This window comes from Xyrauchen texanus, chromosome 3, assembly GCF_025860055.1.
Source record: "Xyrauchen texanus isolate HMW12.3.18 chromosome 3, RBS_HiC_50CHRs, whole genome shotgun sequence".
Classification (NCBI taxonomy): Eukaryota; Metazoa; Chordata; class Actinopteri; order Cypriniformes; family Catostomidae; genus Xyrauchen; species Xyrauchen texanus.
The window spans coordinates 12,722,578-12,740,619 of record NC_068278.1 but is presented as its reverse complement, the minus strand read 5'-3'; the positions used below and the strand labels follow the sequence as shown (position 1 = coordinate 12,740,619).

At 37.7% G+C, this 18,042-nt stretch overlaps 1 protein-coding gene across 2 annotated transcripts in view; it reads left to right on the top strand.

Annotated features, from left to right (window-relative positions):
- LOC127620736 (serine/threonine-protein kinase SIK2-like) overlaps positions 1 to 16,074 on the top strand; it is a 42,102-nt gene extending 26,028 nt beyond the window's left edge. Inside the window, exons 11-15 of one of the 2 annotated variants that reach the window (XM_052093943.1) lie at positions 1,751 to 2,014; positions 3,714 to 3,874; positions 6,575 to 6,694; positions 10,336 to 10,430; positions 12,613 to 16,074. In XM_052093943.1, coding sequence (XP_051949903.1) covers positions 1,751 to 2,014; positions 3,714 to 3,874; positions 6,575 to 6,694; positions 10,336 to 10,430; positions 12,613 to 13,057 — 1,085 coding nt within the window. In that variant the 3' untranslated portion in view covers positions 13,058 to 16,074. Of the gene's footprint in view, positions 1 to 1,750; positions 2,015 to 3,713; positions 3,875 to 6,574; positions 6,695 to 10,335; positions 10,431 to 12,577 lie in introns of both variants that reach the window. The other variant, XM_052093948.1, reaches the window with a different exon arrangement.
- The last annotated feature ends 1,968 nt before the right edge of the window (positions 16,075 to 18,042 follow it).

Sequence of the window (18,042 nt, the reverse complement as noted above, 5' to 3'; positions counted from 1 at the left end):
CAGTACAGGGCCTAGTTAGCACACGTACTGGGCCGGCAGCGAGTTTCTCCGTAAACTTGCCTGTCATAGGGCTAAGTAGGAAGGACATCCAGTGTCTATGACTTCGGGAGCACGACTGGGGGTAAAAAGCGCACGTCTTCACCTCAGGGAGGGGAAAGGCGATATGCGCAAGCGGTACACCCGGCCAGCTGTCCCGGAACTTTCCTGCTCGTACCTGAAAATACACAGGACGAGACTGGCTCAACCCGGAGATTGTAAAACCTTGATGTTGCCTAGCCCGCTGCTCTGCCAATGTCTGCCAATGAGGTACCATTGGTCAGGGCCCAGGAAGCCGCTACACTCCTAGTAGAGTGTGCTCGTAGCCCCAAGGAGGGCGTATATATTATCGCCCGTCTCAGGGGCGCTTTGAAGCCATCCTCGGGTTCTTAGCGGCTGGTCGCGAGACAGGTGGCTTCTGCTTCCAGTGGGTGTCTCCATGCCGGGGCCGGCCTAATGGGGTGGGCTGTGTCAAAGCTGTTGTTGCTGCCGCAGGGGGAAACCATTGGTGATGAGCAGACGGGGTGCGGTATCTTGAACTGCGCCAGTCAGAATGTGTTGGATGGCCTCTGTCTGCTTCTTAACCGTCAAGAACTGCTGGGCAAAGTCCTCAAGATTGTCGCCGAATAGGCCAACCTGGGAAATGGGGGCGTCAAGGAATCATATCTTTTCAGCCTCCTTCGTCTCTACCAGGTCTATTCTGGACCGCCAAGGTGGACATCGCCTGCCCAAGAGACCGCGTCATGACCTTCGTCGCCCGGAGGGCAAGCTCGGTCGCTGAGCGCATCAATCCCGTGTCAGGACTACCCTCGTATAGTTCTTTCAGCACCTTGGCTTTTTGCACCTGCAGGAGAGCCAAGGCGTGCAGGGCGGAGGCAGCCTGTTCAGCCACTCTGTAAGCCTTAGCCGCCAGTGACGATGTAAGCCTACTGGACGGGAGTCTCGGATGGTTCTGCGAGGTGGCTGCGCTCTGCTGGCACAGGTGCACCGCAACCACCTGATCCATCTGGGGAATTGCAGAGTACCTCCCGGCAGCCCCGCCGTCAAGGGTAGTGAGAGTGGGGGAGCCCACAAATCGGGTCCAGGCAGTAAAAGGTTCCCGCCACAATCTCGTGAGCTCATCGTGCACTTCCGGTAAGAAAGGAACCAGGGTGTGGCATGGCCATGAGTGGCACTCTGGGCCCTGGAACCAATCATCAAGCCGCGAGGGTTCCAGGGGGAGTGGAGGGTTCCGACGCTCGCAGCTGCCCGGGAAAGCATGGCTACCAGCTCCGTGTCAGCCTGTGACTGTTGCGACTGCACCCGAGGATTGTAGCCCAGCCGAATCCTCGCGTCAGACTGGATGAGAGGAATTCAGCTTGCTGAACACAACCGCTTGGCTCCGAAGAAAAAATCTGAATGAGTGGTTGCAAGCCAGCTCCTTTTATACTTGTAAGTCTGGGGGAGTGGCATGCAAATTCCACTCGCCAATTCCCATTGGCCTTTTCTCAAAGATCAGAGGTATTTAGGGCTCCCAAGGGAGACCCCTAGTGTCACTACATCGACACAACATCGAGTGCGTGACAGATAGGGAACTCCCATCAATTAACTTACCAAAGCAAATTTATACTTGCATTTTACACTTGTCAAGCCTTCATTTTGGAGCCTGTTATATTCAACTTAAGTATAAGTACACTTAAGTTAGAGTACACTAAAAAGGAGCCTCTCGCCACAGGTCTCAACCCATCTCTCGGCAGTATGGACTCAGAATACAGCATGGGTTCTACTCAGAGTGACTTCAGCTTGCTTGAGGAGAATCCTGCTCTTAAAGATGTATTAAATACTACACCTGCCAGCTCCCAAGCACCGGTCTTCCATGGCATGAAGCCCCCGAATCCCACCCTGCAGCCACTTAACCCAGAGGGACGTGATGCACATAATCACTCACTAATCAGTTTCAGAGAGGGACGGCGGGCTTCGGACACTTCACTTACACAAGGTCAGACTGAATTGTCATTTTTATTTGTTCTTTGGCAGATACACCATCACTTTTCTCTTAACCTCTGAAACAAAGAGGGCTGGGATTCTGGTCAGCAAACTAGGCAAATGAAAACTTCATAACCAAAAATTCTAAATATTCAAATAAATCTATAAGCCACAAGAGGTCGAGCGTTACAGTGATTTTACCACAGGTAAGGAGTGTTCTTAGGTACAACTCGAAGTATTAAAAACACTGTAATGCAGGACCTTAAGTGGTGTTTTGTTTTTATAAAACTGCAGCAACAGCAATATGAGAAGACAGCCAAGTTCAATTTAAAGTTACAGTTATTATTAATTGGAATAAAGTTTAATTGGAATAAAGTTCCACCAAGCAATATAGTTTATTATCCTAACTGTAGGCTGTTTACAGTTGCTAAGCAATGTAGCAACTTTTCCCATTACTTAAAGAAACAGTTCACCCAAAAATTCTCAGATGGTGTATGACTTTCTTTCTCCTGCAGAACACAAATAAAGTTTTTTAGAAGCATATCTCAGATCTCTAGGTCAGTATAATGCAAGTAAATGGTGGCCAGAACTTTGAAGCTCACAAATACATATAAAGGTAGCATAAAAGTAATCCATATGACACCAGTGGTTAAATCTATACCTTCAGAAGCGATATGATGTGTGGGTGAGAAACAGATCAATTTTTAAGACTTTTCTTTTGATAAATTCTCCTTCCTGTTCAGTAGGTGGCGATATGCACAGCTTGCATAAAAGAAACATGTGGAAAAAAAAGAAGAATATGAAAGTGAAAGTGTAGATTTATGGTAAAAAAAGGACTTAAATATTGCTATGTTTCACACCTAGTGTCATATCACTTCTGAAAATATAGATATAACAACTTGATTGTATGGATTACTTTTATACTGCTTTTATGTGATTTTTGAAGCTTCAAACTTCTAGTCAGTTTTTACTTGCATTGTATGGACCTACAGAGCTGAAATATATTCATTTAAAAATTAATTTGTTTTCTGCAGAAGAAAGAAAGTTATACACATTTTGGATGACATGAGGGTGAGTAACTGATCAGAGAAAATTCCTTTTTAAGCGAACTATCCCTTTAACAAAGAAAGTGCGGTCACATTAATCAGGTGTTGTTTATCAGTGTTTTACAATGGCTTCAACTAGACTTCTCCAATCAGAATTCACAGGAAGTATCAGTTTTTGTTTAAAAAATCTATTATAGTTTCTCAAATGTAAACTATGCAGCTTCTCTTCGAAATTGAAACTTGTTTTCCTTTTAAGCTTATTTGATATACATCAGGATGATGCAAAGTTTTCTCCATGCTTGATTTTCAGACATGAGTTCAATCTATGACATTTAGAATCTTTATTGTTAATGTCTTTTCTCTTTACAAATATGCTGATCAGAATTCATCAACTTTAGTATGCAATGAAATCCTACGCATATGCTTACTCATTCCTTTTTAATTAAAGTGAACACAAAATCTAGAGTGATCATCTTTAGCACTGTTGAAAATATCACTCATTCTGACTGATCTCTGACCCTCCATTAATAATGACCATGTTTTAAACCTAAACATAATCTCAGTGATTCATTTCTGTACTAATTATAGCAGGAGGTGAAACTATGAATCAGACCACCCCTGCAGCAGCCACAGTCTTTTGTATTCTTAGCATCTGTGCTTTTACAGGTTTAGTGGCATTCAAACAGCACCTCCAGAACCTGGCCAGGACCAAGGGCTTTCTGGAGCTGAATAAAGCCCAGATAGTTTTAGGAGGTGGTGGAGGAGACGCCAACCCCACCATCAACCCTCAGGAGCTGATAGAGCCTCACCATCCACTCACTCACCAGGTCAGATCACTTGAGGTGGAAAGTAATGAATTACAACTGCTCTTGATAGAGTACTTGAGTTAATTTGTCACTGTAACTTTATCTAGACCTCTCTTTCTCCCTCCCTTCCCAGAGAGTCCCCCAAAACTGCTAAACAATTACCCCATTTTCTGACAAGTCCCCCAAACCCCAGCCTTCTACTTGCCACCTCCTTGAAAGCTGCCACCCACCCCATCTCCTCACACCTCTCTGGAAATGATGGCCCTCTGTCTGACTTCCAACCCCTTAATCAATCAGAATATTGGTCAGAATCACATTTTGTATATGTTTGTCCCCCAAATGTATGACCGCTCCATCGCCCAAAATGCAAAGTCTGGGGCAAAATAAAATTTGAGTGCCCAAAACATCACACAAACAACTCTGAACCTTCAACCAAAATCTTGGATCTTAACCCCCCCAAAAAGACATGGGTTGTGTTTCCAACTTCTGATTGGCATCGCCAGCAGGTGGGTGTGTCTTAAAGACCAAGCCTATACAATCTTTAGAAGGGATCCAATAAAATTGTAACCGTACTTTTTGAGTATAAATAAATAATAGTAGATTTTATTTTATTTCAGTTTATTAAAAATGAAATATGAAACTTTTTAACCACTTTTACAGAGTACACAAAAATGACATAACATCCCTGAATATTAGGAGAGTTACAAGCACTAAATTTGCTTTCCAATTGAAATGTGCCTATGCGTGATATGACTTTACTTGTAACTTTCTGTCTCAAAATAAATGTTTAAATGCATTTAAAAAGACAATATGTAACTAACCATTTAGGTTTTTTTTAACATAATCATGTTTTTGGAGTTGATGTAAATGTCTGAATTTGACTAAATATGCTCCTTAATAAGCCTATATTTATAACATTTTAGCATATTTACTGCATTTAGTCCTAATCCATCTAGTCCCTCACTTGAAATGTCAAATTAAGTAAATGCAACATGAAAATGAATTGAAATGCTTTTTAAAAGCAACATTTAATTAAGTTATCTAATAAATTATCTTTGGCAGTCCTAATATACACTGATGAGCCAAAACATTATGACCACCTGCCTAATATGCAGTTGGTCCTCTGCGTGCCGCCAAAACAGCTATGACCTGCCGAGGCATGGACTCTAGAAGACCCCTGAAGGTGTCCTTTGGTATCTGGCACCAAGATACTAGCAGCAGATCCTTCAAGTCCTGGAAGTCGCGAGGTGGAGCCACCATGGATCGGACTTGTTGATCCAGCACATTCCACAGATGCTCAATCGGATTGAGATCTAGGGAATTTGGAGGCCAGGGCAACAACTTGAACTCTTTATCATGTTCCTCAAACCATTCCCATACAATGTGTGCAGTGTGGCAGAAAGAGTCCACTGCCATCAGGGAATACCATTGCCATGAAGGGGTGTACATGGTCTGCAACGATGTTTAGGCAGATGGCACAAGTCAAATTGACATCCACATGAATAGCTGGACACAGGGTTTCCCAGAAGAACATTGCCCAGAGCAACTGGCTTGTCATCTTCCCATAGGGCATCCTGGTGCCATCACTTCCCAAGATAAACGGTGCACGCGTACACGGCCATCCACGTGAAGTAAGAGAAAACGGGACTCATCGGACCAGGCAAACTTCTTCTGATTGGAACTCAACGTTATTTGCTTCACCTGTGAGTGGTCATAATATTTTGGCTCATCAGTGTATTGCTCAGATATATTGGGTACGCAAAAAAGAAATACACATAGGCCTATGATAAGAAATATTTTCAATATCTTCTTTATTGTCACAAAATAAAACAATACTTGACAGTATGGTACGGTCCACCATGGTAAGAAATTGTTTTACAGTTCTCAAATGCAAAATTCAGAACACAAAACTGCACAGAACTATCCTCTGTTCAAGTGATGGACGTTTCTTAAAGAGACAGTAACAATGTTTGCAGTGTCCATAACAGTTATATGCAGAGTTTTAGAGACACTAAATTGATCAGTAACACTTTACAATAACGTTCAATTTGTTAACGTTTGTTAATAACATTAGTTAACATGAACTAAAAATGAACAGTTTTTATTAAGCACTTATTAATCTAAGTTCATGTTAATTTCATCATATATTAATTCACTTTTAAATCAACAGTTGTGTTTGTTAACATTAGTAAATACAATATTAACTAAAAATGAACAATTGTATTTTTATTAACTAAAATTAATGAAGATTGATAATAAATGCTGTAAACAATAAATTGTTAATTTTTTGTTCATGAGAGCTAATGCATTAACTATTGTTAATGAATGGAACATTATTGAAAAGTGTTACCAACTGATCCATCTTATACTTAAATCAAATATCATATATTTATTTAATGTATACTGTAGGTTATTAAACATACTATACAGTATGTAATATAGCTTTTTGCATAAAGTAATTTGTAATTACTTCAGCAAAATACTTATTTACTCTCACATGAGTTATTTCTCACTGCTTCTAAAAGTGAATAATTTCTTCAATTGCAATAGTTTTACTCAAGTAAATATTTTCAGTACTCTTTCCTCTATTCAGGATCATCTCAGATTTGTTTTCAATTTGATTATCAGTTGTAACAGCGGTCACAAAATAAAATAAACTTTTAGCTTTTTTTTTCTCCAGCTTATTATTTTCTTGACTTACAAATTCTTTCATGATTTCAGGGAGATGTGCGCCAGTGTCCAAGTGGAAAAGATATGACAGCTTTCACTGGTAAAATGCACCCTTATCTGCTGTCAAGAAGACAGAGTTTAGAGACACAGTACCTCGCTCAGCGACTACAGGTTTCACAAAACTGAATATTACTTTATTGTTGTACACCTGGGGTGCTCAAACTTCTGAGATCTACTTTTTCATAATGCTATTAGTAGTAAGATCTACCATGCCTTTGAAGGCAGTGTTGTCACGATAACACAGTTTCAGTAGTCGGAACCAATACCAGTGAAATTTGACAAATACCAAAATGAATACTAATTTGTTAATAAGGTAAACATTGTTTCAAGTTCTCAACTAGTTATTCACGGCAAGGAAACAGTCAAAAATGTATAACAAAAATTAAGAAAGCAGTGCTTACAATTTCTAACAGCAGTATCAATAAACACAGGAGTGGTGGTGGCGTAGTGGGCTAATGCACTGAACTGGTAAGCAGAAGGTTGCCGGTTTGATCCCCACAGCCACCCCCATTGTGTCCTTGAGCAAGGCAATTTCCCTGTAATCAGGGCACTGTAAGTCACTTTGGATAAAAGCATCTGCCAAATGCATAAATGTAAATATTCAAGTATACATTCAGAAATGTAATGTAACATGAAACTACATGGATTACAGAGCTTAACTGCATGATTACAATACATTCATATTTTTTAAAGCTACTAAAGTTATTCAGCTAAGAGCAGTGAATGGTTGTCTTGTTTTCTTGTTATTGTTGTTTGATGAATAATAATATCATAGGCAGAAGCTGGTTTATCAGGCTGCATTTAATGCAAAGATCCGATATTTTGATACAAATCTGCTTTTTTTGTCCTGGTATTTATTTACTTTAGACATAACTGATTGTTTTTCTATTATTGCCTCGCCAAGACAGGCATTTTGAAGTGTATTTGACTCTCTCACACCATATCTCCATTACCATGAGAGCACATCAGCACACAAACAGAAATGAGCCGTCCGTCTGTCAGACAGTGCGCAGAGGGCAAATTTAAAAATGGCAGTGGACGAGTCATTTATATTCATGAGGAAAGCCATACCTGATTGGTCTGATAAACTATAACCGTAACCCTACCCTACCCATAAATCTATCTCTAACCAATATCAGACTTCCCCTGCGTTTCGGAATTTTCGCGGTGGAGCCAAAATTAGGAAATAAAAGTCATCTTTAAGATTATAATTTTTTGTGTAGTTTCTCTTTCTACTCCCTTTCTCTTCTGACCCTTTAGCAAGATCGACCAGTGGTTGTCTTGCGATCGATGTGATGAGCACCCCTGTTGTACACCATAATGTGTAAATGGACCAAAATATTTAATTTATTCCATATAGATAGACCTCTTGTTGCTGCTCGGTAAATTGTAGTCACTAAAATTAAGCTTAAATGTAAATTGGATGAGTATGTCATTACATTTTTTCTGAATTCCTTTTTCAACCATTTATTTAAATTGTATCATCAAAATGAGGTCTAAATAAATTAACAGAGGTGGGTAGAGTAGCCAAAACTGTTCTCAAATAAAAGTATAATTACTTAAAAAACACAATTGCTCAAGTAGAAGTACTAACATAAATGATTACTTGAGTAAGAGTAAGAAAGTATCCAATTAAAAGAGTACTCAAGTAGTGAGTAACTCGTTACTTTCACAAATGTCATAATAGACGTTTACTCCCCTATATTCCATACATAATACATATTTAACATGTATTACAGAATTATTATTATTATTTAAAATTCTGTCATTATTCACCATCATGCTGTTCCAAACCTGTATGACATTCTTTCTTCCATGCAACACTATACAAGGAGATATTAGACTAAATGTTTTATATATATATATATATACTGAAAGTGAATGGTGACTTATACTGTCTGTCCTTAACATTCTGTCCAACATATTTTGTGTTCCACAGAATACAAAGGGTCACACAGGTTTGGAACAACATGAGGGTTGGGAAATGATGACAGAATATTAAGTTATGGCTGAGCTATTACTTTATAGAGATAGTTTACTCAAAAATGAAAATTATCTCATAATTTACTCACCCTCATGCCATTCCAGATGTGTATGACTTCCTTTCTTCTGCGGAACACAAATTAAGATTTTTAGAAGAATATTTTAGATTTTTTTTTTATTTTTAAATTCATACATATCTGGGATGGCATGAGGGTGAGTAAATAGGTTTGAGGAACATTTCTAGTAATTATTACTGTGAAAACGTGAAAATGTCCCACAAGGACATTATATATAATGCTGAAATATAAACCAAAGAAAGATCATGCTTTAGTAATGCTTACTTTCACTATGTCATAGCTTTTAAAGTCCTGCATGGATTCTTATTTCAGTGTAGTTACAGTTTTCATAAGTATTTAGATCATTAGTTCTGCACAGCAGTTCCGCCGCTCTCTAAACACAAAGTATGCAACCTGCATAGGGCACCAACCCCCGGTCGCAGAACACTCGGTGTCTGAAACCGCCCCCTATCCACTATACAGTGCACTATATCGTGTGTCCGCCATTTTGTAGGAGTGTCTGAATTCTGATGTACACTCAACAACAGTTAAATGCCCACAATCCACTGTGGGGAAGACTTAAGAGCTGGGAGTTTACTGCCTCCTTCACTGCATTTCACTCCACACACACTTCACTGTTTTATTTCATGCTGAATGTGTTAAATTACTTTTTTACTTGATTAACATAATAGCATATAGAGACGCAAAACATACAGATACATTTTCAAATGTACCTTTTATTTGATAAAATGTGTTTAATCTTTAAATGAACAGAGTATATATAAAAAAATGACAAACAGAATGAAGATTTATTATATTAATATATTATTTAGTAAGAATAACAAGTGAGGCCCAGCTCAATTTCCACTGTCATAAAAGTCCTATTCAATAATCTCTCAATAAATTACACATTCATTTAAATGTAACCAGGTAATGTAATGACAGGAACGGCGCCCATTGTAAAGAAGTAAAAGTTAAAAGTAAAAAGTACCCACTTTTAAACGTTGGTTTAAAACTTTAAAGTTTTCCCCAAAATGTTACTCAAGTAAATGTAACGGAGTAAATGTAGCACGATACCCACCTCTGTAAATTAATTAATTTAAACTGTTATTAAATGAAAATAGAACAATACATTTTTTACATAATATGGTATTATTTTTTTATTACATGAAGTGCTTTTATACAGAATCTCACAACACACTCCAAAATACAACATTGGAGTTATTTTTGTCAAATAAAGCGCTGCAAAACAGAGAATCACAGATGTGAGATATTGCTTAAATCTAAAATAATCATTATTGATTTTTTATCAGTATTATTAGTAGTAGTAAATTACATAACTATAAATAGTACATAACTAAATTAGTGATACTTTTTTCCATTTAATTGGAGCTTTTATTTAGAAGTGATGCCCTTTCAGTTTGTGTGTATTTGATGGTAGATTCTCACCTCCAGAAAGCAGGTTGCTACTGTATATGACCAAATGTGATTATTAAACCGCAAACGGCTGCTAATTAATTAAATATATACTGTATGTAGTCTGTACTAGGACATAACGTGATTTTAATTTGTGCGCTGAATGTTTATGCAGTGACAGTCATACATCAGATGTATGTAGAAGTATGAGCGTGGTGTCAGACCTGATTCCAATATCAATATCTGTATCGGGACATCCCTAATAGTAATAGTAATTGACTATGGCTTTTTTTTCAGAGGGACAGTCAGTTGGCGAGTGGTCTTGGAAGTGCTCAGATGTTTTGTATAGAGCCTGCACCGCGCACTTTAGAGCAACATCTACAGGAGCACAGGTCAGAGACAACTACTTTTATTTTCTTTAAGGGATAGTTTAAAAATATATATATAATTTAAATTCAGACATCATCCCACACAAAAGGAGTGAGCAGAATGTCTAACTTTTTTTGTCTGTATAACAAAAGCAGATTTGTCCAGCTCCAAAAGGACAAAAAAAAAGCACCATAAACGTACCCCATACGACTTGTGCGCTATATTCCAAGTCTGATTGGATCATATGATAGTTTTGTGTAAGGAGCAGACCAAAATTTAAGTCGTTATTCACAGAAATTCTTGACTTCTGCCATAGCTCTCCTGTTGCATTCGCAGTATATAATAGATGTATAGTAGATAATTACATAATTCTCCTTTTGGGGTAAACTATCCCTTTGTTTCTTTAACTTTGGGCAATTTCATGTCCCAGGGGTTGTTTTATATTAAAACTAACAGATTTCAGCTTTTGTCTTTTTGTTATATGAAGGTCAGATTAAAACTGACTTGAACATTTTTAATCAGGACTTCATCTTTTATGTTTGGTACTTTTCAAATTCCTTTAATGTATGGATTTTAAATATTTGAGCCTTGTCCCAGACGTTCAATATGAATCTATAACAACTATTATAAAAATACAATTTAGAACACGTTTAACCTCCTGAGACCTGAGCGTGACTGCAGTGTGCATTTTACATTTCCCTTTTTGATTTGCAACTAGTAGCACATAATAAACATGCAAAAAAACAACAACATTCTAGAGCAAATCATTTTCCTAAAAATGTATGTGGACAACATATGTGGACAGCGGGACTAAGTTATGATAAATAATGCCAAACTATTGAAAGTCAATCAAATATTTTATTGTGTTTCCAGGAGTGTTGGTTATTCGTGTTTTAGAGATGTTACAGACATTAGATCAGAAATGTGCACAATTAATTCTGATTCAAACATCATCCAATCACTGCCAACCATGTTAAAATAAAATTTTGTTAGACAAATTCTGAATCTATGTACTGATAACCATTGTCACGTCATCTAAACATGTTGAGTGGTCCAAACATCATCTGCAGCCTGAAACTGAACTTTTGATCAGATGTTAGGAGTGAATGCACTTGGTTGCATAGGAAAGCTATAGGATGCTCCCTAATTAGGGAATGGCTTAACCTCCAGTGTGCTGTCTGTCTGCACTGGTCTCAGAACAGATCTCAAGTTATTTTCATCCTAACTCTGTATACAGCCTACATTTTTCAGCTTTTGGATGCATCCATTGATTCTCGTGATGATGCACAGTGAATATACAGTTGGATATGTTAAGGAAAATGAGCCTGTAGTACTCACACGTTTAGCAGTGTGCCATTTCGCAATAAATCAATGACAGTTTTTAAATGGCATATTAGATGAAACTAGAGACTCAAATTTTGTGACCCAAACAGGTTTCAATGTAAAAAAAACTTAAGTTCACTTTCTTACCAGATGTAGATTTTTTTTGGCCGTTTCTCCCAAAGACAAACTCAGCTGAGATCACCGCCATGTTGTTTTCGCACATGACATGGTGTATCGAAAGTTTAACCCCTTACTCAGAGTCCAGAGTCTCCTGAACTGAGATGAGTCAGTTTAAATTTGAATTATGCAAAGCCAAAACATAATGCCCACGCATGTGGAGGCAGGGTCTCAGGAGGTTACAACAATATCTAAATCTAAACAAAGAGTGAAATAAACAAACCATTTCAAAATGTATTGTGTGAAAATTACTTTTAGCACATTTTCAAATATTACAGTTATCCCAGTTTTGGCATCATGTCCACCACACCAAACAATTTTGCCCCTAAAAGTGTCAATTTAGAGCATGCTTGAGATGAAATACGAGACAAGTGATGTTTGTACAGCAGTACCACCGCTCTCTAAACACAAAGTATGCAACCTGCATGTTGGAGTGTTATTTCCAATCATTGTATAATTTTGCCAAACTATGCAAAATGTGTGAAAATATTACTTAATTGTGTTCATTTAGGATACAAAACATGTTAGCTATGAAATTAGCCTTAGCAAGACAAAGGAGTCAAAGCATAGTTTTCTTAAAAAAAAAACAAAGTTCTAGTAAACAATACAGAATTTGAGATGTTCTGGAAATGACACTGTGGTGGGTTTTTTGACTTTTGTCACTCTTCAGTGATGACACATGCATCTTTGTAATCATGTGAGCAGACTACAGCAGAAACGGCTCTATCTTCAGAAGCAGTCTCAGGTACAGGCCTACTTTCATCAGATGCAACTGGCAGAAGATGCTTTCCCCAATCCTCAGGACTGCCGAGACCCCCAGCACAGCAGTAGCCCTCACTCCAGCCCTCCCTTCACACGGACCCAAACCCTAACCCCTTTCCTGGAGCCCAGCACCTTATCTCTACCATACGGCCCCAAAGCAACACGCTATCCAGACTGGCCGTCACCACCTACACACTCCGACAGCCACACAAACTACACACCATCCCTCCCCACAGAGCCTCTCTACGCATGGAGTCCCGCCATGCCACCTCTCCCTCCGGGCAATGTAAAGAGCCCTTCATCCCAGCCCGCACCTGAGACCCCCTTCCTGGACTGTGAGATGATGGAGACCGTAGAAGCCCCACAAGGCTGTGTACTTGTAAACTAAATGTGCACTGGAGGTGAAATGGACCACTCTGAGGCTGGCTCTCAGGGACAAGATGGTATGGTTTGTGTCATCGGATAAACCAGCAGACCCTATAATCTCATGCACTTGATCCTGTGGCACAACCAGTCATGAAAACTACGTGACATTTTTGCAAAATGATATTATGTGGTTCCTTACACATGTCACGGCAGTTAATAGGTAAAATGTCCACAGGGTGGTGCTAAATGCAAGTAAAATTTTCTTCTAAATAGATGAGGTTTTTAAGGATAATACTCTTGAGTTTAAATCTTAAAAACGTACCTCCCTACCCTAAACCTTAAACCTAACCGATATGGTCATAAAATCAAATGTGACATGAAAAACACAATTTCTGAAGCAACCACGTCATTTTGTGGTGCTTCTGTGACATTGTCGGCGCACGACTCCTTAGCATCAGAAGTGTTACGCTCCATCAGTTGAGCTACCGCGATAATTCGATTTTGTTTAGATGTCATAAGAAAGGAAGTCTTTTTGAACTGATAAATACAGGTCATTGTTGATATAGCGCCTCTAGTGTTCATTTCACCAGAAAACTGCCATGATATGTACAAGCCACCTTAAAAATGATTTTGCAAAAATGTAGTTATAGCAATGTGATTATATGAGACAGGTTGCATTTAACATTACAGACCATATTTTACAAAGATGTATGTGAGATGTGGTAGTGTCCTGAAAATTTGTTCGGTAAGCACAGATAAAATAGTGCAGCTGCCATAGAGTTTTTGGTCAGTATTAAAGCATTATTCATTTTTTCCTATAATACTCATAACGAGTTTCAGTGTTTTAAAAGTAGTTTATCGTTTCATCCTTACATTATCAGTAGCTACTCGAGTTTTTGTTATTAGTATTGTGTAATTTTTAATAAAAGATCATTAACAGAAAACATGTAAATATTAGGACTTTTCTAATGTGTAAAATAAGATGATTAAGAAATAATGTTAACATCAACATGAAAAGGCATTCACAACAGGGCGGGACTAATTTATTGGATTGTAAAAAGTGAGTAAAGAGTTCACTACAAGAATGCCTAAAAAGTGATTTGGCTCTTGGTTAACATAATCCAATAGCCAGGGTGGCCTATAGGTGACATCAGAAATATGGAAAGTAGATTCAGAGGCAGAGCAAGACTCTTTGGACTAACATGCACTGATGAATCCTGCAAGTAAAAATCCCATAACTCTTTCCATAGATGAATTAATTTTCCACGATTACTAACAAACATTTAGGTTGTTCATCAATGGTATATGCTTCCGTTGAAGCCATTTGACTGTGTTATTCCTTGTGAACAACTACACTACTCGTGATTCATCAGAGAAAGATCCACCAATCAGAGAACTGCGGCCAACAAAGCCTGTGAAAAGAGCCCAAGAGTGACCGCCCACTTCCATGACGCACTGTGAATGCCGTAATCAAGTCGGACTCCATTCAGCCTTAAACTACCTATTTGTGTATATTGAAGTATTTTGCAGTAAACATAAAATATACTGTTTCTATACTTCTAATCAACAACCAAAAATCAACAGTTTTATATATTTGCATCTTTCTTTATTCAATGACATCATTCGCAATGCTTCATGGGGCGGTAGTGCGTGCCCTCCTGAAAGACGCTAGAGTACGCAGTCTGTCTATTTGTCCGATTTTCGAATAATTTTTTGCTTCAAATCAAACTTTGTAAATATGTGATTCACCTTGAAGCAGGTTGGTTTAGTCCATCACTTAGAACAATTTTTAAAAGGATTTTATGAGAAGCCTATGGAAAACATTAATGGGGAAAAATACTTCCAGAACCAAGATGGCTGAAAAAGTGGGCAGGCACTGTTGCGCTCTATAAGACCAGAAACATGCCACCTGGCCCTATGGGGAACTTTTAAAGTGGGGTGGGGAAGTTGTAAAGTACAAGGTTACAGTACATGTTTTTTTCTGCCAATATGTTTGCTTGAGTTAAATGGATTGAGCCAATCAGAGTCCAATAAAAAGATGTATGATACATCGATGGAGCAGCATTGTGACTTCATCTTACAAGTCTGTCTAATCTGCACTACCACTCGAACTGGAGGTTAAAAGAACTGTTTAGAAATATTCAGTGTTGTGCCTTTCGATTCTTGTTGTTCCTTTGGAGAATGTCTGTTTTTAGATTTTATTCTTCAAGTAAAGCTTCCTGTTTAGAATTGCTGTATAAAGCACACTTTTGAAACATATCTTGAACCAAAGTCTCCATTTAGGTTCTATTTTTAAGTCCACTATGTGGATTGTTTTAGAACCATCGAGCTACATGATATTTAGTTGTCATGGTCCCACAGTATATGCCATCCAAAAGTATAGCAATATCTAGAATAATAGTTCCTATGTTCAAAAAGAGTGTAGGTAGTGAATGTGTTGTCATTTTATGGCCTCAATTAAAAATATCTTATTGTGGCTATTTAGAATTCTTTGTCAGGTCTTTCTTATTGTTGATATTACTACTATCCTTCAAAAGTGAAAGTTTTGTTATACAGTAGTTGTTTTATCCAGTGCAAAATGTTTCCCATTATGTAATCACAATGTTAATTTTGTTATATTTACTTGGAAAATACTGAGTTCCATGCATAATGGGGAAAATAAAGGTCACGCTCCTTGAGTACAACATTTGGCAAGAGTGTATTAATACCACATACTTCATATACCTAAGAACATGCATCTCACATGACTACCTCCTCAGGTAGTAAATATGTTCTGTGGTTAGTGACAACATGACACAGATGCTGTTGACAGAGCTTAACTTGTATTGAATCCTAAACATTCCTTTAAAGCTGTGGTTCTCAAATTGTGAGTCTAGACTAAAAACATTTGGTTATAGGTCTGTTCTGGTTAGGCTGATGATAACTGTGAACAAAAACAATGCAATGTGAGATAGAATACAAGGTTACTTTAAATGGGACAAACATGTTTTATGTCGCTGCTGAGAGCATGAAACTGCCAAAATTCAATAAACATTTAGAAACCAAAATTTGTTTACAAAATTGTCCATTTTCCTAAACAGCACATATTATGCTATTTATTTTACATATTGACAGGCCTGTGTGCTTAGTACATTGAAACGTACAGTGGCAAGAAAAAGTATGTGTACCCTTTGGAATTAGCTTGTTTTCTGCATTAATTGGTCATAAAATGTGATATAATTTTCATCAGTCACAAGTTTAAGCTAACGCACACAAAATCATAATCTTTCATGTCTACGTTCACAGTGCTGTGGGAAAAGTAAGTAAACCCTTGGATTTAATAACTGGATTAAATGTCTGGTGTAAACGGCTCTCGGTGTAAACAGGTCATTAAGCAGCATCACTTTTGGGTTAATCCTGCTATGATATTGTCATTTTTTACCAAAATATTTGTTATATTTGTCAAATATAACCAATCAGCCACACTGCTAAACATACATACTCAGAAATGAAGGGTTGAGATGATAACACACTCACAATCCAGAACACACGCAGAACCTGGGCATTAATAAATGGAGCTCTACGGTCATCTTTTGGTCTTTGTTGGCATTAAAAGTAATCTGTTTTGCAGCTGATGACAGCAGTCTGACACACTCAGACATTTGCAAAATAAGTGTTTTCTACAGAAAGTTTGAAATTGCTAAATGTTTACTCTGATTCTTCTGTTTATACTCTACTTGAATTTTCAGGTTTTTGCGGTTCATTACGGTTTCTTGATGATCATTTCTCACATTCTTATGCATTTACTTTGAGTTATTACATTTTTATGTTTTTAATTAATTAGATAAATGCTTATTCTTTGTCTTCTCTTTGTAACACCATGGTCAGGTTTGATGACAAGTATAATGATATAAACTGCAAAAACTGACACATTTTAAAATGTTAAACTTTGACAAAACATAGTTTGATAATGTCTAAATATATATATCAAAATGCATATCTTGTGATTAAATATCAAATTAGGTTACAAGTCCTCAGTCTAGTCCTGGGCATTTTACAGCCCATGGGCCAGACCGGTCCTCCACATGATTTAATGTGGCCTGAGGCTCATTTGCGTCAACCTAATGTGCCTCCACAAGCGTTTAACATGCTCACGGTTGCCAAATAAGAGACGCAACACCCCCAGTTTGAGATATATACAAATTAGAAATATTCCACCTAATGTTATACTTATATTGCTTACCCCTTTGAACAAACTTAGCGATATGTAGTGCAATATTCTGCTCAATGAAAAGTGATATACGGCGACACTGTGTCCATTCTTGAGGCTGCTTGTGATGTTTGGTGCTACTAAGTTTGCAGGAAATCCTTCTCAATGATGAAATTAGATATAAAAGTATATCTCGACATTGACACGCAAGCAAAAGCAAGCCAGAGACGAATATGTATATGTATTTTTTTATTTGTGCAATTTAGAAATGTTGACGTCCCCTCACACCTGGATATTAAACTCTAATCTAACTCTTGCGGTAATCATTTATCATAGTCATGCAGCCTGTTTTTTTGCAGTTCATGCATCATGACCCTTTTAGTGTGTAAAAGGGTAATATTTTGAGAATAAAATAAGTACATTCGCTTTGTGACAAACATAATGTCTATAATTTTTGTATTTTTTATTAAAACAGGCCCCTGATGTAGTGTTAAATTGAATAATAAATTAACAGGGAAGTAGTAGATGCTAAATCAATTATAATAAGCTCAGACTTTATTCAGTTTTTAATGCCTGATAGAAAATTATGTATCTTTGTAGAGCAATACAATACTTTAGGCAATTGCAGAATTCACATTTACACATCAGAAAATTGAAAACTATTTCTGGGCTTAAAAGATACAAAAACCAAATAAATGTGGAGCATTGTATCTTTAAAGGAATACACTGTGCCCCCTCAACAGTAATGATACATTGCATTTTACTGTATTGCATTTATTATATTGGATTACAAAAAGACCACTCACAGTTAAATCAGG